Here is a 23292-nt window from a genome sequence, read left to right as displayed (position 1 = left end):
GCAACATGGCTGGATGCAATCTGATTAGGATAAACCAGAAGGAGAAAATATTTGACCTGGGCTGCAGGGTGGTCTTGGAGTTAATGTGAGCAACACCACTAGAGTCTAGCTTTTTGGGAGTAGGGGCTATGGATGTGGGTATGGGCTTCCTTGTTCACTGTGGTTCAGCAGCTGTGGCTGGTGTGGGGATTCATGGGTAATAGGTACAGGATGACCTTGATATTCAGCTGAGCTTTGCCCTCAGAACCAGTCACAACCCCACATCTGAAGTCTTGGCCATTTGGCTCTCGGCTTGTAGAGGGAAGCCTTATCTTTCTACATTTCTGTTAGCATCTATAGAAAGAGGACACATTATATTTAACAATCTCTTACACAGTCTTTACCGAATGCCAGGTACTCTAAGCACAACATCAAGAGTAATGGGTTTAATCCTTATAACAGCCCTACAAGTTAGCTGTTTTTGTCTTACTCATGCAGATGGGAAGTGATCCAGAAAGGTGAAGTAACTTTTGTTAAGTGGTAGACCAAAGAATTGAACAAAGTTTAGAACTAGCAGAAAAGTCAACTTATCTGCACAGACAGATCCCGGAGTTAGCTGTCTTTGTTCAGATCCTGCCTGTGCCAAGTCATAGCTGTCTGACCTGGAAGGTGACTGACTACCTTCTTCAGTGAGGCTGATACGCTGACCCAGGGACTTCCAAGTGTTCCGTGTATACACATCTCAGAGAGGAGACAGAGTTGCTAACCTTTGTGCATAACCTCTAACACATGACATCCGGGTTCTTTCCAACCCACCTCCCCAACACATTTGTTTTTTTCCAGGAACCTGGTCATGTACTATTTCTTTAACACTCCTGTCTCCATCCTTCCTCTCAGTGAATTGTTCCCTATGGATTATTGTGTCTGATAAAGTCTTATCCATGCCATTTTTTCCATACTAGAGATTGAACTCAGGGCCTTCACATTGAGCTACATCCCTATTCCTTTTTAGTTTTTATTTTGAGATGGGATCTCACTAAATAGCTAAGTTGCCCAGACTGGGCTTGAACTTGCAATCCTCCTACCTCACCTTCCCAGAGTGCTGAGCTCATAGGCATAAGTCACTAACCCTGGCTTATTCTTACTCCAGAAAACCCTGTGTGGACCATGGGAAACAGCCACTCTGCCCACAGATGGCGTAAAGAGAACAGACTCCAGGCACTGACTTGTCCAGGTCACTCTGCTGCCGCTCGTAGTATCTCATGATTCTGAGGAGCTGGACATCCTGGCTCAGGAAGCAGGGTGGGATCAGGCCGTGGATTCCAAGCTGCAGCCTTTCTTCAAGTGTAAATGCCATCCCCTGTGGAGAGGGAGAAAGGACAGAAGTGGATGTGCAGGAAGCCAAACACACAGGGGTCTCATCCGCAGATGGAAAAAATCAATGCGACTCAGTAGGAAGGGTTCAAGGCCACCTGTGCCGTTGAAGTGGGTGGCAATCGCATGCCAGGTACTTTTTCTTTTTTTTTTTTTCCGTTTTTCTCCAGTACCGGGAACCGAACTCATGACCTTGCACTTGCCAGGCAGGCACTTTGCCGCTGAGCTAAATCCCCAGCCCTGCATGCCAGGTACTTTGAGGCTCCTCATTTAAAAAATGTGGAAAGTGTCTAAATTATCAGGTTTTTGTTTTTGTTTTGTTTTAAATTTATTTTTCAGAAGTTTTAGCTTTACACAAAGACAGAGAAGATAGAGTTCCCACGCACCCTTTCACCCAGTTTCCCCAATTACTATCTTCTTACGTTAGTGTGGTATATTTGCATCAGTAAACAAACATTATAGCTAATGTTGTCACTAAAGGCCATACTTTATTCAGACTTCCTCAGTTTGTACCTCATGTTATTCTTTTGTTCCAGGATCCACATTACATTTCATTGTCGTGTTCCCTTAAGCTTCCCTCAGTTGTGAGTTTCTCACACTTCCCTTGTTGTAGATGACCTTGATAGTTCGGGGGTGCCCCAGTCAGGTATTTTGTGTAATAGGGAATTCATCTGATGTTGTCCTCAAGATTAGACTGGGGAGGCAGGTCTTTTAGGGGAGAAGGGCACAGAGGTAAAGTGCCGTTTTGTCCCATCAAATCAGGAGCTCATACAGTAAATGTGACTTATCACTGATAACATGGATCTGGACCGCTTGGGTGAGGTTGTACTTGTCACTTTCTCCAGAAACTGTAAAATTACACTTGCTTAAGAATCATTCTGCCAGGGGAACTTGTCTCTGTCACCATTTATTTATATTAAAATGGACTCCCTGAGTATTTATTTTATACTTTGGTTTGTAATCCAAGAGAGCTTTGTTTATTTTGTTGCTTAAATTGTTCCAGCTTTGGGCATTGGGAGCGTTTCCAGTTAGCTCAACTGTCCCTTTGACCTACTCCCACATTATAGTGTTTTGTTTCAACAATTCCTTACTTTCTGGCACCATAAGATGCTCCTGATTCATCTTCTAGATTGATTTCCCTGGTCCTAGAATAAGCCATTTCTTCAAGGAGACCTGATGTTTTATGTATATATTATATATCAATATCTTATATATATATAAAATATATATAATATATATATGGCACTACTTAATATTGTGTTTCTTAGAGCTTCACTGTTTCTACTCCCTCTCTGCTGACAAGAAAAATGAGATATACATGTACATACTAAAGCCTGTGTATAAACACATAACTGTAGTTGTTTCAGTATTTAACTATCTGAATGTATATTAAGCCAAACATAAGGATGTCTCCTGCTCTAATCCATTACCACATGGATCATTTTAGCCTGGACACGTTTTTCGTTTGTAAATTTTGAAGTAAGAAACTTGACTCCCAACATCTGTCATCTGTTTACTTAATTGCCTAGTTCTAGTTTACATACACAGTAGTGTTAAAATTGTTAACCTGTACCACCATGGGAAGCAGTTTTGTGAACTAGAGTACGGTACTTGTGTGCAGTCCTTTTGCCTTTAGTCTCACACCACCACTAATTTCCAGTGATTTAAGTCAATACTTTTTCCTTCCACTTCACTGAGATTGTTGTTATACACATTTATAATAGAGCAGATTCTCTTGCCACGGTCTCCATGTTCTCTTGGGGTCCTCCAACCTATCGATTTTTTTTTTTTAAATCTGGATACATTAAGGGTCACTCTTTGTACTGAGAAGTTGTATGGGTTTTGATAAATGCATACTTTTATGCACCAACCACTACTGTTTTCTACAAAATCATTTCACCGTACAGAAATCCTCTGGACTCTGTTTACTCGTCTCTGCTCCCTCCCTGTTTATGCTACTGACTCATCTCCTCCCCACAAAGCTGAGAATATCAAGTGCTGTAGAGTATGTGGAGCCACAAAAACTCTCATTCATTGCTGACAGGAATGAAAAATGGCATAGATACTTTAGCAAACGCGTGTATTTACCCACTGACATGAAAACTTACGTGCACACAATAACCTGTACAAGAATATTTGTAGAAATTTTATTGATAATCATATTATTATAATCACAAAAACTGGAAACAATCAAGGTATGTTTCAATAGGAAAATGGGGGAGCAAACTATGGGTCAAAAATATATTAGAATATTATTCAGTGATACAAAGAGATGAGTGGAGGGCGCGCTGCGGTTTTGCGCAGGACGGGCACATGCACAGCGGCCGGCCTGAGGCTCCAGCTGGTGAGGTCCTGGGGAGCGCGCCGCTCCTGCGGCTCTTGACCTTTCACGCACGCCTGCAGCCTGGGCCTTGGGCCCTACCCCGCCCAACCATGGCTTCGGCTTTGGAGGAGTTGCAGAATGATCTAGGAGAGGTAAAGGCGTTGCTAGAAAAGGCCACTAGGAAGAGAGTACATGACTCCCTGACAGCTGGAAAATCCAAGACTGAAATAGAAATAAAGAATAAGATGCAACGTAAATCACAGAGGAAAGGAAAATCCAAGACTGAAACAGAAATAAAGAATAAGATGCAACGTAAATCGCAGAGGAAACAAATCACTGCTTGACAGTGAAAAACCAGCTGCTGTGGTTGCTCCCATCACAGCAAGATACACAGTGAAGATCAGTAATTACGGGTGGGCTCAGTCAGATAAGTTTGTGAAAATCTACCTTACCTTAACCGGAGTTCACCAAGTTCCTGCTGAGAACGTGCAGGTGCACTTCACAGACAGCTCATTTAGTCTTTGGGTAAAGAATCTAAATGGGAAGAGCTACTCTATGATTGTGAACAATCTCCTGAAACCCATCTCAGTAGAAGGCAGTTCAAAAAAAATCAAGACTGATACAGTTCTTATCTTGTCTAGAAAGAAAGCGGGAAACACTCGGTGGGAGTACTTAACTCAGGTTGAAAAAGAGAGCAAAGAAAAAGAAAAGCCTTCCTACGATGCTGAGACAGATCCTATGGAGGGATTAATGAATGTTCTAAAGAAAATTTATGAGGATGGAGATGATGATATGAAGTGAACCGTTAATAAAGCCCGGGTGGAATCAAGAGAGAAGCAAGCCAAAGGAGATACAGAATTTTGAGACTTTCAAGTCCTTTTGAGAACTATGATATGAAATACTGATATCTCCAATAAGGGGATGTTGGTGAGCTGCACATAGAGATTTGACAGATAGCTACAAAGCCTTCAAAGTAAAGGCAGTGACTTCTCCATTTCTTACTGGAGGATTTATTTAAATAAGATATGCTTATTTAGTACTTCTTCCAAAGATGGTTCCATTAGTATCCTGGTCATTTTGTTCACGAAAGGCTCTCATGGTATTCTCATTGAAATATAAACAGCAAGTCTTGCCTAATGAAAACAATACATTATGTATATTTTTGTTCAGCTGGGAGGTAGAAAACAAAAGTATATGCTTGCCTGTAAGTTACAGCTGTCAGCTCCCACTAATGTAAGAATAAGAGTAAAACTGAATTTTTGTATAAAATTCAAATTTGTGCTTGTGCTTCAAATTTGCTGTGGAGCAGATGATCCCCTATTGCCTGCTTGAGCAGTGCAGATAGCAGGGATTACCATGCACTAATCCAGTCGCAAATGTTTCTATTTAGATTTAAATATATTTGTTTTTGAATATACAATTGAGGTAATAGAAAAGCATGTTCGTATAGTACCAGTTAGTAAGTTCTACCATGGATCAGATAGCTTCAAAACTAATAACCCTAAAGTAAAAATAATTAACTTGAAAATCCGTTTATTCCTATGTTCAATAAAGTTGGATTTTTATGTAAAAAGAGATGAGTTGTCAAGACATGAATATATATAGATGAACCCTAGGCATATATTTCTAAGTAAAACAAGTTTTATAAAGAAGATTTGGAAGCTTCCTGGAAAGCTACAGTAACTAGAACAGTGTGCTACTGGCATAAGTATAGACATGTAGATCAATTAAATACAACTAAGAGTTTAGAAATAAATCCATACATCTATGGCAAATTGATTTTCAACAAGCACACTAGTCAAGTTCATTCAATAAGAAAAAAACAGTCTCTTTGGTCATGGTGTGGGGACAGTTAGGTTTCTGTATACCTAAGACTGTGGTTGGATCCCTATCTCATATCATACACAAATATTTACTCAAAATGGATCAACAACGTACATATACAGTCAAAACCCATAAAGCTTCTAGAAGAAAATATGGGGGTAGAACTTCATCAACTTAAATTTAGAAATGGATTCATAGATAAGACACAAAAAGCATAAACAACAACAACAATAACAAAATAAATCAATTGGACATCAAAATTAAAAAATTTTATGCATCATAAGACACTATCTCTTTTTTTCTTTTTATATTGTGGGATTTTAATATAAGAAACCATGTGATATTTAAGTTTGTGTGTCTGATTATTTTACTTCATGTTATGGTCTCAAGATGTATCTATTTTCTTGTACAAATGACTCAAATTTATCCTCCTTTATAGCTGAATAGTACTCCATTGTGTGTAAATATCCTATTTTCTTATCTGTTCACCTGTGGATGGACATATAGGCCACTTCTAAGATTTAGCTATTATGAGTTCTGCTGCTATAAATATTGTTTCTGTTTTAATATTTAGATATTGACTCATTTTGATTTTATTCTAGTACATGGTGAGAGATTTGGGCCTAGGCTCTGCTTGTGTGTAGTGAGTTTTCCCAGCACTATTTGTTGAAAAGATTATCTTTTCATCAGTGTATGTTTTCAGCCCCTTTGTCAAAGATCAGAAGCCTGAATGTACTTGGCGTTGTTCCCACATCTTTTGTTCTGTTCCATTGATCCACACATCTGTTTTTGTACCAGAACTATGACTTCTTTTGGTCACTGTAGCTTTGTCATATAACTTTAAATCTGGATTTATGTTACCCCTTCCTTTGCTCTTGTTATCCAGAGTCACTTTCGCTATTTTGGGCATCTTTTTTTTTTGTTTGTTTTTTTCTCCGGTACCGGGAACGAACTCACGACCTTGCCCTTGCCAGGCAGGCACTTTGCCGCTGAGCTAAATCCCCAGCCCCCTATTTTGGGCATCTTATGGTTCCATATGAATTTGTTTTCTGAACTCTGTGAGGAATGCTTTCGGTATTTTGATTGGAATTGCATTAAGTCTATGTATCAGTTTTGGAAGTACAGTCATTGTCTTAATTACCTTTCTGTCATTGCTGAGACAAAATATCCAACACCCAAAATTAAAGGGAGGAAAGTTTTACTTGGCTCACAGTTTGTAGAGGGTTCAGTCCATAAGTGGCTTGTTCCAAGGCAGGGTGGCTTCACAGAGGAGTGCAACTCCTGGTGGGCAGAAGAGAGCAAAAGCAACAAGGGAGGAGGACAAATCTCTTATTGTCCCTTATATTGTATCCAGTCTACTGGGGTTAGAGTGGTGCCAATCCAGTCAGTGTACTGATCCTGCAATCACCCACCCTGAAGCCTAGCACTCTTAATCCCAGCATTGAACCATCAATCAATCACACACTGTATATTCAGCCACCTTTAAAAAAAGGGCCATTAAAAACTGCATGAGGCTTTGAGGGGACATTTAGACCCAAACCATAACAATTATTTGCACAATACTGGTTCTGCCTATCCAGGAGCAGAGGATATATTCTCATCTTCTGATGTTTTCTTTGGTCTTTATTCTACAAGATACTATAAAAAAACTAAAAAAGTAACTTACAGATTGGAAGAAAGTATTTGAAAATTGTATATTTATAATGGTTTAATGTACGGAATACATAAGAACCGTACAACACAATGACAAAAAGAAACACTACTCAATTAAAAATGAGGAAAGGACTACATAGATATTTTCTAAAGAAAATACACAAATGGCAAAAGTATAAGAAAATGTGCTCAGCGTCCCTCGTCAATAGGGAAATCCAATTCAAAACCACAATGAGATATCACTTTATACCCAGTAGGATGGCTGTAATAAAAGAAAGGAAAACACACACACACACAAGCATGCACGCATGCACACACACATGTGCACAAACCAAACCCAGAAAACAAAATGTTGGTGAAGTTATGGACAAATTGAAAACCTGACATATTGCTAGTGGGAATGAAAATTATTGCAGTCTATGTGGAAAATAATTCCACGGTCCTCAGAAAAGCTAAACACAGTATTACCACATAACCCAGCAATTCCACACTGGGGTGTGTATCCAAAGCAACTGAAAGCAGAAGCTTGAACTCGTACTTGTACTCCAGTGTTTAGTTCAGGATTAATCACAACAGCCAAAAGGTAGAAATAATTCAGTGGCTATCAATGTAGAAATGGGTAAACAAAGTGTATAATCATACACTTTGAAAAGTATTCAGTCATAAAAAGAAATGAAGCTCTGATATGTGCCACTACATGAAATACTTTGAAAACATTAAGCTAAGTGAAATAAGCAAGACACAAAAGCACAAGTATTGTGTAATTTGGTTACATTAAAAATCTAGGATAAGTAAATTAATAAAAACAGAAAAGTAGGTCAGAGATTAGCAGGAATTTATGAGAGGGGAAGTAATAAATTATTGCTTAATGTTTACAGAGTTTGTGTTTGGGATAAGAAAATATTTTGGAAATGAATAGACATGATGGTTGCCCAACTTGTGAGCATACTTAGTTGTACACTGAATGTTAAAGTGGAAAATTTTATGTTATATATATTTTGTCATAATTTAAAAATGACAGTGTAATGATAATGTAATATACCCCAAACTGCCAAATTTTACAACCGAAAATGGTGGACTTATATCTCGGTAAAACAGTTTTAAAAAGATAGTTTTGCAAATTTTTGATAAAAGCCTTTTCTGGGATGTATATTATAAATATCTCTCCTAGTCTGTAGCTGGGCTTTTCATTCCCTTGTAGCGTCTTTCACAGAGCAGCATTTTCTAGTTTGGGCCCTGGCAGAGCAACATCATGGAATCTGCCCCATGGACAGGCTCCCAGTTAAGCCCCATGGAGACAATGTTTCTGGCAGAAGTTGTAGGAACTGTTCTTAATAGGGCACAGGAAGACATGGGCACATAACCTGCCCAGGGATGAGAAAGTGCAGCACCTGGTGAAACTCAGGGCCTTTACACCGAGCCCTTTTAGAAAACTTTCTATTTTGAGACAGGGTCCTGCTAAATTACTAAGTTGTCCAGGCTAGGCTCCAACTTGCCACCCTCCTGTCTCAGCCTCCCAGAGAGACTTACAGGTATGTGCCACTTTTTCTAGGTGGCCCTGCTGAAGTGAGGCCTGCTCACTCCCTGCTTAGAAGCTCCTGCAGACACCTCCTCAGCTCTCTCCTGAAGTTTCTGGCAGCAGCAACTGTAGCCAGCCCCAAGGGGCTTCATGGGCAGTGGATAATTAATAAGGATGAGACCAGCAACTCTATGGGGGGTTTGTGAGGGTGGAGGGGGACTAAGAATTATTTTAAATTAATTAGTCATTTCTGTTACTATGGCCCTTGTTGTGGTCAAGGCTGATGATAGGGGGCAACTCTGATTAAGTCCTTTATTTGTAATGAGTCTCAAGTAACGCACATTTCCTGCTAAAAGTGAAGAAGGCTGCAGGGTTGGTAAGGGAGACCTCAGTTGTGCGGCTGGTGGTCTGGCCTCCACAGCTTCCCTCAGAGAGGGGAAGAGTGCAAAGACAGGAAACATCAGAGCTCTGCTCCTTCCTCTATCAGACAGAAAATATCCACGACTAGTACAAGTTCTTTACAGGGAGTCCATAACCACCAGAAGGTTATAATCCATATCATGATCATCCACACCTTAGGCTGTTGCTCTTATCAGCTCTGAAGGGGTTTAATGCACATCCAATCTTACTTTAACTTACAACCTCTTTGTAAGGGACATTTTCTAACCTTCACCTTACAGTTGAGAAGGCTCTGCAAGACAGGTTAACTGATGCTCTTGAAGTTTCATAGCTATTATTTTACATCATATTTCTTCTTAAGCCAGGATGTATCTTCTGATCAATGAGTACACTTAGCATAATTTTTTACTGGTGATTTCATTTGATTAGGGGTAACAGATGGAACCTGAGATTTGATCACAGGTTTGTTCTTGCCTCTGTAACGTACATCCTCCCCCAACCTCCAGTAAATGTTGAGGGGAAGGGGTGGTAAGGGAGGAGCCGAGAAAAAGAGAAGTATAGGGGGGAAAGGGAATGAAAGTTAGACTCCTTGGTTGTTCCAATTTCTTTTTTTATTTTCTTTTGTAACTTGGGGATCTGTAATTCTAGGTCCCTCTTACATTTTTGTAAGGAAATAATGACAGCTCAATTTCTGAAAATCTTGAGGAACCATTCCTTTTCCCAGAAGAACTTCTAGAACTGTATAAAAGATCTATCTTGAGATAGATCCTACTCTGTTTGAAAGTGTGACCCACAGAAACGTTTCAAAGTGCTCCGCACAGTTTCCAGCTATTCATCATCAAAGCCCAAAGTCACCAGGTCATAAATGTCTTGGGTTGGCCACCAGCTTAGCAGGCAGGTAGCAACCCAGAGCAGCCAGATCCTTTTGCAGGAAATGACCTTGCCCTGGAGACTGGGCACTTTCATCAAACACCCTTAGATAGATGACTGCTCACTGCTTTGGTAAAACCTGTGATCACCTCTCCTTGCTCTAGGGAGTCCAGGGACCCCAGACATTTAATTATATCATATTTGTTAATAACCTCTATGGCTTTTAATAATGGTCCATTTCTCTCTACAAGGCTGTGTTTTCCTTGGCTGACTTCCACTAAGTTCTTTTGTACTAGAGGAAAACGAATGACTGTTTAACAACTGGTAATTTCAGGGATTTAAAGAAATTACATCTAGAAGCTTCCTTTTATTCTGAAGCTAATATTAAGGCAACTTCAGATTTGCAAATTGGCAAAGTGGAAATACAGGCAACTTAGCTAAACCATGGCCATCAAATAGGATAGGCATTCTTAAGACCATTGACAGGGCATATAGGAAAAGTATTAGGATTCATATTTATCTACAAAAAATATAAAAACAAACCTTGCTAATTAGCACTCAGACTCTTGGTTTGTATATCAAAAACTTCACAATTCCTGTAAAGTATTCCAGTAAGTCCTAAGATGAAAGCAGATGTTTACAACCTGGAGTCAAGAGTGGGACCCTGTTTATTCTTACCTTATTGAGAAATTACAGTTTCTGTTTGCCTCATGAATAGAATTAGAGATTGTATTATCTAGTTTTGACAAAGCCCTAAACATATCACAAGTGACTTTTGAAAAGCTCACTCTTATAATTAAATTTCAACCTCATGCCCCGTTCATTTAGCTAGGATCTACCTGTAAGGACCTACAAGCTATTACTAGTTTGAAATATTCACTTGTTATACAGCTACTGTTCTGACCACACTTCCCAGCCAAGGTTGCCTCCCCACCTACTCCAGCTTCTTCTAGAGAACAGGAGACCTCGTCAAGATCCAACAACCAATGAGCAAATGTGTGGAGAAGCAGGAGACCTCCAGACTCTGCTGAAGCATTAAAAGCCCATGACCATTCCCACTGGTCAGTACCTATGCTGTAACAGTTTTAATCATTTAATTATCATCCGTAACCTTAGCTGCTCCATCATGTTCCCTCCAGGCCTGCCCTGAACTCTGTGTGTCAAACTGCCCGAGTTCCTAGGACAAGACTTACTAGTATGTATTAGAGAGAGGAGATGTGAAGAGATTCCACAATCAAATGGCAGGGTTCAGAGGCAGCAAGCCTATCAGCATTGCGCCTGTCCTGGCCTCCTGCTGTATCCAGGCCCAGGTTTATTGTTCTTCTGTGAGATTCTCCAAGGCTTAGCCTCCCAAGCCTGTTGTATGATCTGCCTAGTGCCTCCGGGCCCAGATCCGTGCTGTGTACCTAACAATTCTTGTTTTCTCCACAAGCGTCAGTGAGTTCCTGCTTCATGTCAGGCCTGACACGTTAGGTGCTAGGGTGTCAAAAAGGCATAGGTTCTGATCACTGTTCTCATGAATTTACCAGAGTAGACACATGGGTAACCAAAACTAACGATCCTGGGCCTCTGCCTTGGGTGAGTCATTTCTCCCACCTAAAAAGCAGTGCTGCCTGCTTCATGTGTGTGGGTTTAAATGAGATAAGAAGGCCTGTGACGTGCTCAGCACTGAGACTGGCAGTAGAAAGTTCTCATTGAGTATCAGCTATCCTCCTTAGTGCTGTTGTAAGGCAGCACTAACAAATAGTTATAGAGTAAAATAAAATAACAAAATAGCTCAAGGGAGGTGGCACAAGAGAGCTGGCTCATGCACAGGTGCTGGAGTTGAACCCTGAAGGGAGCTCAGATCTTGTCTGGCGGAAGGACCCAGAAGGTGGGAGCCGAAGCGGTGCTTCATCCAGGTGGAGTGCTTGCACATGGGCTCAGGCAGCTCATGCCCCATTGGCTTCCTGCATTGTCCCCCACAGACTCATCCATCTGGCAGTCATGCTTGGATGACACCTGTGCCCCTGCGAACCGTGCTCTTGGTGCTTCCCTCACCTGCCTTCCGGTCTGCAGTCAAGTTCCTCCATGGCACACAGTTCTCCCCTCCCTCTGTAAGTCAGAGTCCTACATTAGCATATGCAATGTGTCTTCCGCTTGCTTTCTTGAGAATAGTTACTAGATTTTCATCCTAGGGTGATGAGGAAGCAGATGCACTGGAGATGCTAAGACCAGGTTTTAGTACAGGATACTATTACCATTTATAAGGGCAACAATAATCACCATCTATGGAACATCCCTTAGGTTGGATCAGGCACCGACACACAGACCCTTCATGACGATCACTTCATCTAATCCTCACAGCAACCCTGATGAGAAGGTACTATGATTATTATCCCCATTGTGTAGTTTAGGAAACTGAGGCAAGGAGAGGGCTAAGTGACATAGCAAGCCAGTGGTAAAACCAGGAGTAGAACCCTGGCTCAAATGTTTCCAAAGTTTTTATTTCTTCCTCTGAGTGAAACAACAACTCCTGAGAATATACAGATTGAAGAAGCTGCTGCTTGAGTTGGGATTTTCTGATCAGGCATGTGGTTATTCTGCTTCAACATCATGAACCAGGTATCCTGACTCTGTTAGCTCCTGTTGAATATCCCTCTGCATTTGCATCAGGCTGCTCAGCCCATCTGCCAACAGATGCGCCTATAACTCTGACTTTATGCACATGACCCATGGCACACATGTAGCTGTTTCTTCTCTCACAAGCATCATTACTGGAAGGATTAGCAGCCATGTGTGTAATAGTAAGGTTTTCTGTTCCACACATCATGACGTCATGTTCTGTGCCGACTGCTTATGTGATAACTGGCTTCCTCTGTCAGTCAACCATAACAGTGGAAAGAGCTGTAGGCAACCAGCCCTGAGACTGCACAGTTAAAGCCGATTAGCTGTTAAGGGGCCGGAAGGCATTTCCATCTCTTTTTGCATATTCTTGATTCTATTTGTTTGGGATTTTAAAGAGTTACGGTAATCTGATACCTGGTTGGAGACAGGAAGTGGGACTATTGAGGCTGCTCATTTCCCTCTCCGAACCCCAGGTTAATGAGGGCCCCTGAGCACACCCCTGGGATGGATACACAGGGGTCTCAGAAACACAAGTGTTGTGTAGACAGAGACCCGAGAATGCCCTTCCTCCGAGACATACTTCTGTGATCAGGTGCAAAATTAAAGATTCAGAAACACATTGTAAATTCTTGAGAGGGGGCAAAAGAAACATAGCTTGTTACTACTAGGAGCCAACCCTAGGCCAGCTTTGGCCTCAGAGTCTAGGCTCTAGAGTGGGAGGTCGTACATGTATTTCTGCCTGTGACATTCCACCTACGATGTCCATAGAGGTTCCTGTTCCAGTTGGAGATACAAGTCCATTGTCCTTCCATGGCACTACAGGCGGATATTAGAGGTGCTCACTCACACAAGCAGTACGGGGAGTGGGAAGGCAACCAGCAGACAGAAATTCTACCTTCAGTTCTCCGCTGGCTATGCGATCCTGGGAAAATAACTTCACCTCTCTGAGTCTGCTGCCTTCACTGGGCTGTTGTGTCAAATGGAAGGGTGGATGCTAAAATCTCTGTGTGCATTCAAAGATGTGGTAACAAAAATTATTTTAAAAAACCCTGAGCATGACGGTGTACACCTATAACTCCAGCAACTCAGGAGGCTGACGCAGGGGGACTGCAGATTCTAGGCCAGCCTGAGTAACTTACTGAGAGCCTGTTTCAAAAAAGAAAAATTAAACGGGGTGCTGGCTAGGGATGTATGCCAGCAAGAGTCCTGAGTTCAATCCCCAGTACCACAAACCAAACCAAACCGAACCGAACCAAACCAAGCAAAACATTTTAAAAAAAGGCTGTCCCTGTTGTAGTTTCTGATAACTCTAGGTTTCATTTTTTGTCTCTTTTCCTGCAAGACAATACATTTTTAGAAGACAGAGACCCTGTCTAAATGATCTGTGCATCTCTATTGCCTGGCACAATAACCAGTAGAGGAGAAACATTCAATAAATACGTGGATGGGTAGACTCATTCATTCATTTGACAAAAAATTATTATGCATCTCCTATGAGCTAGATGCTATTTTAGATTGTGGGGAACCACTAACACAAAGAAAGAAGGCTCTAGCTCTTTATAGGCTCTGTGAGCCATTCTTACAGCAAGCTCGCACAGCCTCTCCTCTAAGCGACATCAGTCTGCTCCCTGACGCCAGCAGGAAATATTCTATACCTGCTCTGTACGGTGCAGGAGTCCCTGGTCACATGTAGTGATTGCACACTTGAAACATGGTCGGTATAATGGAGAAATTGAATTTTAAATTTTAATTAATTAAAATATATAAAAAGCCACATACTTTGTTGGACAGTGGAGATCTTCCTGCACTGGGGATTACTCCCAGCCGGGCCTTGTGGGAAGCAAAGAAATTGAGGGCTCAGAGCTTTGGCCTTGGGTCTTGCTGGTGGCCACATAATGGAGGCACTTTGATCTACCCGGATGCAGAGAGTGATGGGTTTTGGTGTGGGGCAGGCTGGGAGAGGTTGGTAAATAGAGGTTAGAGAGGAACCTAATGACAGGTAAGAGCCGGAGGGTGAGGACACACAATTGCACCTGAGTTACAGGGAGCAGAAGTGTTCAAAGGACTATGGAATCCTTGCTCTGGCCAGCCCAGAGGCCTAAGAGAAGGAAAGTACAATGGTGGGAGGACATAGAAAGGCTTCAGAAGGAGCAGCACATCTTTCACAATGATTTACAAATCAAGGAGTGGAAACAAACAAAAAATAACTGAATGTAAAATGGATGTAAATAAAACCTATGAGGAGGATGGATGGGACAAGGATTCTTGTGCGGGATGGAGCAAAGAATCTTTCTTCCTCAGAGCCTTGTGGGCAGGTTCTGCACACCCTGGGAGCAATCAGAGTGGCTCACAACGGGACATTGTGGCTTCTGGTAAACCCTGGCTCTGTGGAAAACTCTGAAGTAGTTCGCAACCTGGCCTAGGAGGGCTCTTACTTCGGTGTGGCCCTGGATGGAGGAAAGGAGGAGAAAATAAGGAAAGTCAGTAAAAATCTGTAAGACAGCTGCTGGAAATGTTTCCTTTAAACACGTCTGCGCTTCAGAGGAGGTCTCACATTAAGAAGCCCCATTTGAAGGTAGCTGAAGTTTCCAGAAACGTTCTCTCACTGTCTGTGAGGGCCCAGCAGGATGCAGTTCTGACTGCCCCTGGCCTTAGTGGGGACTGTCTGCTTCTCAGTGGAGCAGAGGGTGGCGTGGGTGCTCCCTGCTCTCAGCACATGGGAAGGAGTCATAGTAAGAAGGTATCACTCTTTGCCCTTAGAATGCATCTCAGCATCTTTCAACAACGTCCTCGAACATTTTAAGAATATGCTTTTAATAACTGTTGTGCCAATATGCAACTACTGGCAATAAGTCACTTTGGATAAATGTGTTCAGGTGTGAATTTCTCTTGTCATCCTACTCCCACCTTAATTTCTGGTCCCAAGTCTCTAGGATAAGACACATTGTGGCAAAGATAGGGTAATTCCACTTCAGCCAATTTTTCATACGCTCCACATTATGCAGGCAAGTGCTTTATTTTCTCAGGCCTTAATTTTACTCATCAGGGAAATGGGTATAATTGTAAGGCTCGAATCAGACATGACTCTTCCAGCACCTAGCCTGTTTGCCAGCAGAGGCATTATTTTCTGAGCTCAGCACTGAGATTATCCTTGGCAAACACAGGATGTTGTAAAAGAAATAAGATAGGGAAAACAATCTCTCAGATCTCTAGGAATCTGGAGACACCCCAAAATTTATACTGGATGCCTCAAGAACTTTGCCCACTGAGGTGCAAGACAGCCAGAGAACTTTGACCACTGATGATAATTGACATCTTCCTGCCTAATGTCCCTTATATGTTAATCCCTCTAAAAAGGCCTGCTTCTCTTTGTTCCCTATAGATGGCCTTATTGCCCTCTCTCTGCCTGCACCTAGATATTAAACTGTAGGTCTTGTTGCAGTTACAAAAGCCCATCAAGTGGTTTGTGCCTTGTTTGTTCCTTACAATAATATGGTATACTATGTGCTTTGTTTCCTTCATGGGCATGTAGAAGATGCAGCAAAGACAATATGCAAGGAAGCAATTTGGAATACAAATATTAAATTTCTTAATAGTAGGAATCACTAGCATAGCTTTATTGGGTCTTTTCTCCAAAGTAAGAAAGGACCTAGTTCTGTTGGCACTTTGAAAGGCACTGTATGTCTTCCTGTTCCCATGGACCTCTGTGCAAACTTCTACCAGGGTCAGCATATTGTCTCACAACTAGGTATTTGTGTGTTCTTCCTGAAGACAAAAACTTGCCTTGGTCTTACTTATCTTTGATTCCCCAACACAGTGCTAGTCTTTATGACATGCACTAGAGGTTTAAACAGATGAGTGAAATGTATGATTCTAACTTTATTAAGAAAGCTGTGTGTGCAACGCCTTTCCTCGCCCATCAGGGGGTTAACAGCTGACACTCCTGTAACAAAAGATAGGCTAACAAGAGAAATGCATAATCAATTTATTTAACCAAAGTTTAATGTGACCCAGAAGTTTTAGAAATGGAGATTCAAAGACCCCGACAAAGTTGTCTTCTTTTGTGCCCAGTATCAGTGAAGAATGGACAGCCACACAGAAGTGTAACTGGAGAAAAGAATCTGATCCAGTGAGGATAAGAATGACGGGAGAAGCCCAGGAAGGCCTGTCCAGCCTGTCTTTCACATTCTTTTTGGTCTCTCTGAAACATTCCTTCCTCTCAGGTATGGATGGGGGCCTGGATGCTTTTGAAATGAGGTCTTCAGGGAGAAAGGAGAAGAGACAGAATGACCTTTCTATGTCTCATGACTTGTTTTCAGGAGAGGAGTTTAGTTTCTGTGAGCCACCTAGGGGCAGAGGAATTCTGATTTCTATGATGGGCTTTTGAGGAGAAAGAGGGTTGAGAGGCAGGAAGGCAGGAGGGCAGAAAGACCTTCCTTTGGAGGTTTTCCAGCTGCCTTTGGTTTGAGGTACTCAGTATGCAAAGCACAATACTCTGGAGCATTATTTTCTGACCCTTAACACTGCTTTAAACCAAGCAGTTTTGGGTCTGAAAGTGTGGGACTTACTAGCTTTGTGACATTGGGCACATTATTTACTCCTTGATCAGCAGTTTGTTCATCACTAAAGTTAGAATAATACCTACTTCAAAAGCTGACTCGTGAGAATTATATGTAAATATATGAACTGTCTAGTCTTGTTAGTTAATATTTTGATACTACAATGAAGTATTTGACATGGACTACTTGTGAAGAACTTTATTTAGCTCATACCTTTGCAGGTCCAAGACAGAGTATCCTTGTGGGTTTGGCCTCTTGTGAGGGTCAAGGGTAGCGGTACAAAGTGGAAGCAGTGGGAATAGGGAGAAGTAATCACATTTAAAGCCAGGAAACAGCAGGGACCAGGCTTGCCCCTTTTATAGCAAACCTCTCTTGAGAATTCAAGGGACTGTTTAAGAGAACTCAAGGGATCACACAAGGACTAATTCTGAGTGTACCTCCAGGGACCTAAAGACCTTCCACCAAGCTTACACTCCTAACAGTTCCACCACCATCTCCCAGTCCTACACAATGGTGATGACTCTTTTATTCACACTCACCCTGGAGGGACACTTCAGCCGTAGCAGTGCTCAGGAAGCACTCAATAAGTGGCAGTTAACGTTATCGTTCATTCCTTAAAGTTAAAGGAGAGGACGTGTTAGATTGATGAGAGGCTTGGAGGAGATAAATCGGAGAGGCAGATGATGCCCAAAGCTTTTTGGATAAAACAAAAATGAACTAAGATTCAGCAGGAACTAGGGAGAGGAGGCAAGAGAGAATCTGTCACACAAATCGCAGTGATACCAAGCCGCACTGTAGACTCCCTTCTCCCTTGTGTATTTCTGACCTTGAAGGCAAGAGACGGCCAAGGTGGGGATGAGTAGAGGAGTGGCGTCCTTGACTGAGCACTCAGCTCCTCCCACCTGCTCTCTTTCCACCCACCCTCCTGTCCTAGAGCCTCTTCAGCTGGGCTCTCAGACGAAGGCTGGGAACACCTTCCTCTTCCAAGCTGCTACTTGACTCCGTCAGTGTGGAGCAGAGAGAGCTTGCATTGCCCTCTGCAGGACTGACTTACGTGTGTGACTGTGGGACCTCTGTCTCCGTGCCCTTCCCAGAGAGAGTGGCAAGAGGCTTCACTCTTTCTCTAGCTTTCTGAACCACTGACAGGTGCTCCCAACCCAAAGCCCCCCTCAGTGGCTCTTCTTACTTTGCACCTCTTAATTCAGGGACTATTAACTCACATTTACTTCAAGAGATCGTTTCATGGCACTTAAAAGCATCCTGAAAGACTGGTTATCAGTCTTAGAGATCAGAGAACCTTATACTTCTTTAACTCCTTTAAGTGATTCCAGGGTTGGATCTTTTTTTACCCAAGTTTTAAATTCATTTTGTTCAAAATCCAATTCTGCCATCTAACCCTTCAAATTGGCAACAATGACCACTGTCATATAGAACTCAAGATGGAAATCTTTTCATCCCACCACTTTCTGGGAAAGACTGTCCCATGCCTTGTTTCCACTCTGAGGCCTTTGGGACACAAGCAAAAGACTCAGTAATCAAGTGGAGTGTATTAGTTACCTTTTCCTTTGTTGAAAAAAAACCTCCTGCTATACAGAACTTAAAGGAGAAAAGGTTTACTCTTGACTCATAGATTCAGAGATTTCAGTCCATGGTCAGCTGACTGTATGGCAGAAACGTCATGGCAGAAGGGCGTGGTAAAGGACAGCTATATACCTTAGGTCAGCTGGGAAGCAGAGAGTGCAGGAACGAGCCAAATAGGAAGAGTCTCAGGGACCAGATATGGTCTCCAGTGTCATAAACCCACGACCCACCCAGAAATGTGTCTTCCTAATCCCTTTGGCTAACCAAATTGACAATCAAGATTAACTATCACATGGAGAAAGAAGATTACTCAAATAGGTTGGGATTCATTTTAATATGAATAGATTGCACAGCTGGGCAATCAGCAAAGCAGTGATGAGGAGGACCCAGGGCCCCCTGTAGGCGCCTGCTTGGGTCCTCAAAGCACTCTGCTGAATCAGAATAAAAGCTTGCCAACATTTATTTCAAATTTCTAGAGGCTCAAGCTGCTCTCCTGACCAACGTTTTCCTCTTCTGGAAGATTCAAATAACTGCGGTCTGTTTATTCTTTCATTTATGCTTTCAGCACATCTCAGGCACCTCCTCTGTGCCGAGTACAGTGCTACGTGTCAAGGCTACCACTATTTTCTCTAGACGGCTCTTAAGACTTCATTCAGCACAGCATCGGTATCAACAAGTTTGTGCTTTCTGCAGCATATTCATCAAAATATAATTTCCCATTTCTAGGAAAGTAAAGGTGATCTTAATTTTTTAAAAGTAAGCTCTTTTTTTTTTTTTTTTTTTTTTCGGTACCGGGAATCGAACCCACGACCTTGCGCTTGCCAGGCAGGCGCTGTGCCGCTGAGCTAAATCCCCAGCCCCTAAGCTCATTTTTATATTGTAAATTACTTACTCAAGCATTTTGTAAAAGTGAAATTCATTACACAAATGGCTGCATGCCTTGTCCAGTAGTTTTTCAGTGATAATAACACTTTGCATATTTTACTGCTTTATTATTTCTGAAATGCTCTCATAAGGCTAATGTCATCTGCTGTTAGGGTAGTTGTCATTATCCCCATTTTTAGAAGAGGAAATTGAGGCCCAGATGGGCCTATGATATGCCAAGCTCATGTGACTAACAAACACTATTCAAAAGCATGGGAGAACAATGGTTATTTCAATTGTTTTGCCATTTGAATACTAGTTTTATGCAAAGTTGTTGAATAGGACCCAGCATAGATAACACATGGAAGAATCTCTTCCTGAAATATTTGGCAACTCTGGGTTTTATCTTTACCAAACAAGGAACAGGGGTGAGTAGTTAGAAAGATTATGAATCACTGTCTTGGCAAAATTCCCCGTGGCAGTCTGAAGGCTTCATGACCCTTCATTCCCAAGAACCCATTATTTAAAATTTAAATAATATTGTTTTTGGCACTCTGATGGCTCTCTCACCCAGATGAACCTCAACAGAGTAACAGCAAAGGAAGGTTATGGGCAGGGGAGCAGCTGAGAACAAGGGAGGCAGCTTCCTTCCCTTAACAATACAACTGCACTTTGATAGGCCTCGCCCAGGAGGATTCCGTCAAAAAGTGAACTATGACCAGAAGGAATAAAACAAACAGATATGCTTGGAAGGGTCTCAGAATAGGCAGTGTACATGCATATCTGGGATGTGCGAATGAATGGGTGGGGGTGCCAGAACGGGATGTAAGATGACCAAGGACAAGCTCACCCAACAAGGCGATTGCTTAACAGACGGTTGTTAAGCTCTTCTAGCGTGGCCTTGACCAAATTCTCATTCTCCTGGAGCTTGACCTCAACCCTGTCAGTTGACCAGGTGAACCAGGAAGAAAGTCAGTTTGCCCGAAATAGATGACCATTGTGATGCATAGCAAATAAAAGTAACCAGTCTTTTTCTCTGTCTTAATACCAGGAGGAAAGAGTTCTGAGGGCCAGAGTCCTTTTTGAACTGTGTTTATAAAAACTCCATATATTTAACTATGTTGTTAGTGTCCACAAAGCAGCTTACCTTCATATGATATGAGGTCCATTGGAACCCATGCCCTATGAAGAAGGCTGTGAAAGTGTCTTTTCCATTTTGCAGATGAGAAAGGTGAGGGTAAGGAAAATCAGTAATTTGCCTAAAATCATGGCTTTAGTAAGGTGAAGAAATGAGACTGGAATCCTAAGCTCTGCTTCAGTATGTTGATGCATTAACTCATTTACATAATCATTTATTTAATAACTATGTTTTGAGTAGCTGCCATGTCCTAGGCACTGGACATATGAGGGATCAAATACATGTGGCCTCTGCCTCCATAGAATTTCAGTTTAGTTATCTTTTAAATGGTCATACCCTTCATATTTAAGAATTAATTTGTAATTATGTGGGATGTTTAGTGCTTGACAGGTTGGGGTGCTTATCAGAACAGCATGAGTGGTGTTTTTTTCTACAGTGTAGGTGTGCAGGGACAGACCTTCCCACAAGAGGCAGTGGACAACAGAAGAGGGAGATCAGGCCTTGAAGCTGGCTCCTGGATTCAAACTGTTACTCAGTCCCCATGCGATTATCAATAACTTTTTTTTCTAATCTTCAATTTCTTTGTCAAAGAATGAAGATAGTAATATACATTTTAAAGTAATGTCATGAAGCTTGGCTGGAGTTCTCTGAGCATGGTGGCACACCTGAGGCACTTAGCAAATATAGCTGTGACGGAGCTCCTACCAAATGCTGCATGCTGTGAGGGACACACTGATTTGTGGGCCTCCTACTCCTGAGAGTAAGAGCAGCCTATAGGCATCTTTAAGATTTCTCATTCTGATGATTCTTCTGTCTCCAGTCTCTGTCCTCAATCTATTCTACTCCTCCTTTGTGGATCTCAGAGTGGGGATACCATTTATTTGGAATTCAAAGATAGATGCTCAATAAATTTTAACTGATGATGATGACTTAATGTAGATCTACAGTTAATGAGAGAAACTTAAAGGAGACTGAATTGAAAGATAAAAGTTCAATAATGCTTTGTGAATATTTCTATTTTTAATAGATTTATATTAAAAGAAAAATTAAAAGAAATGTGGAATCTCAAACCATGTGTGTTTCTTACCGGTGTTTAGTTTATGTATGCCTCATTGAACTTTTCTTTTAATTCTCTCCTGAGATAGAATCTAATCTTTACACTTAATGACATTTAAGTATCTTTATTTATTTTTTAAATTTCTCATTTAATAAATGTGATTAGCTCTGGGATCTATATGCTTAGGGACTACTTCTACCCAGTTAACTAATTCCTTTCTGTTCTTGATTTCCAGGATGGTCACTGGAATTAAAAGAGTGGCTAAGCTGTTCCAGACAATGTCTACTCTGTCTGCCCATGTTGTCTACAATGGCAGCAGAAACACACCTCAAAGTGGACTTTTTTCTTTATTTTCTTTTTTCCTGGTTTTTTTTTTTTTTGCTTGTTATTTTTTCCATTTTTATTCTTGTTTTGATATGAATGTGAACATTGTTTATAGTTTTTGTTGTTGTTCTGTTCTGTTCTTGTCTTTATCTCTTCCTTCTCTCTTTCCCTTCTGTCTTCAGAACCACTTTCCCAAAGTTTGTTTGATTCTTCTTTGTCCTCCAGCCCAGTTTCTAGTCTCTTCCTTTTCCTCTAACCAATTTTAAATTTTTCTTCGTTTTTCCCCTCACCACTTTTAAATTTTCTACACTAAGGGTAAAATTGCCATGTTGAGGCTTATTTAAGCACAAATCTAGTTCATATGGTTAAAGGTGGCAAATTAGTAGTTACCTCAGTTTATCATTTTCTAGGCTATGTTTGATGCTATTGTTATTGTTAACTGTATCATTTTAACCAAAGTGACATAAGTGTTCTAACCAGTTATTCTTTCTGGTATACCAATACCAAGATTGCCTAAGATTCATAAAAAATACTATAGGCCAGTTCCAAAGAAGCAGGGTCTGGGAAAATAGGCAACAGCTTCTCATCCTCAATAAATTAAAGAGGTATGATCTTGAAACAGACTCAAAACTCAAAAGCCAGCTACACCTGGAAGACACCTCTGAGGAGTAGTCATTTCCTATGTTCTAAATACTCATGATACAGCTACTCACCACAGGCAATTTACAAGCATTAACCTAGGAATGAAACTTAAAAATACAACATGAGAAGAAATTTAAAGTAGGTACAACCTCAGATGTCCAGCTCACGCAAGGAAACCCAGGGGACAATGAAGTGGGACAATCTGAAAGCCACCCACCTGGACTCCCTGAAGTGGTAGCAGCAGAAGTAACTAAGCAAATGAGTGAGGTTCTAGAAACAATCAAATCAGAAATAATTTCTCAGATAACTATAGAGATGGTGACCATAATGAAAGACATGCCAGCAGATATAGGTAAGAAAAAGAGGAGCTTAGGAAAATGATGGAAATTATGAATGCCCAATATAGGAAAGAAATAGAAACCATAAACCAGAATCAAACAGATATTTGGCAGATTAATACTTCCACTGAAAGTTTATACACCAGAATGACTCAATGTGAGGACAGAATCTCAGATATAGAAGACAAGATTGCAGTATCAATCATGAAAAGAAATATGTTTTAAGAATAGCAGGGAGGGG

The 23292-nt window shown here is 41.3% G+C and overlaps 2 protein-coding genes across 6 annotated transcripts in view; one reads left to right on the top strand and one right to left on the bottom strand.

Moving 5' to 3' along the window:
- The window catches only part of Me3 (malic enzyme 3, NADP(+)-dependent, mitochondrial), a 220084-nt gene that overhangs the window by 109632 nt on the left and 87160 nt on the right, over positions 1-23292 (bottom strand). For all 5 annotated transcript variants that reach the window (XM_005379738.2, XM_013512068.1, XM_005379739.2 and 2 more), the window contains one exon: positions 1206-1339. In XM_005379738.2, coding sequence (XP_005379795.1) covers positions 1206-1339 — 134 coding nt within the window. The remainder of the gene's footprint in view (positions 1-1205; positions 1340-23292) is intronic.
- Positions 3775-4477, top strand: LOC102008841 (calcyclin-binding protein-like). Its single transcript, XM_013512070.1, has 2 exons — positions 3775-3950; positions 4015-4477. The coding sequence occupies exons 1-2, from the start codon at positions 3787-3789 to the stop codon at positions 4475-4477; spliced, it is 627 nt and encodes a 208-aa protein (XP_013367524.1). The 5' UTR covers positions 3775-3786.

This window comes from Chinchilla lanigera, unplaced genomic scaffold (genome assembly GCF_000276665.1).
Source record: "Chinchilla lanigera isolate Chin_1 unplaced genomic scaffold, ChiLan1.0 scaffold00013, whole genome shotgun sequence".
Taxonomy (NCBI): domain Eukaryota; kingdom Metazoa; phylum Chordata; class Mammalia; order Rodentia; family Chinchillidae; genus Chinchilla; species Chinchilla lanigera.
This window is presented reverse-complemented; position numbering and strand designations above follow the sequence as displayed.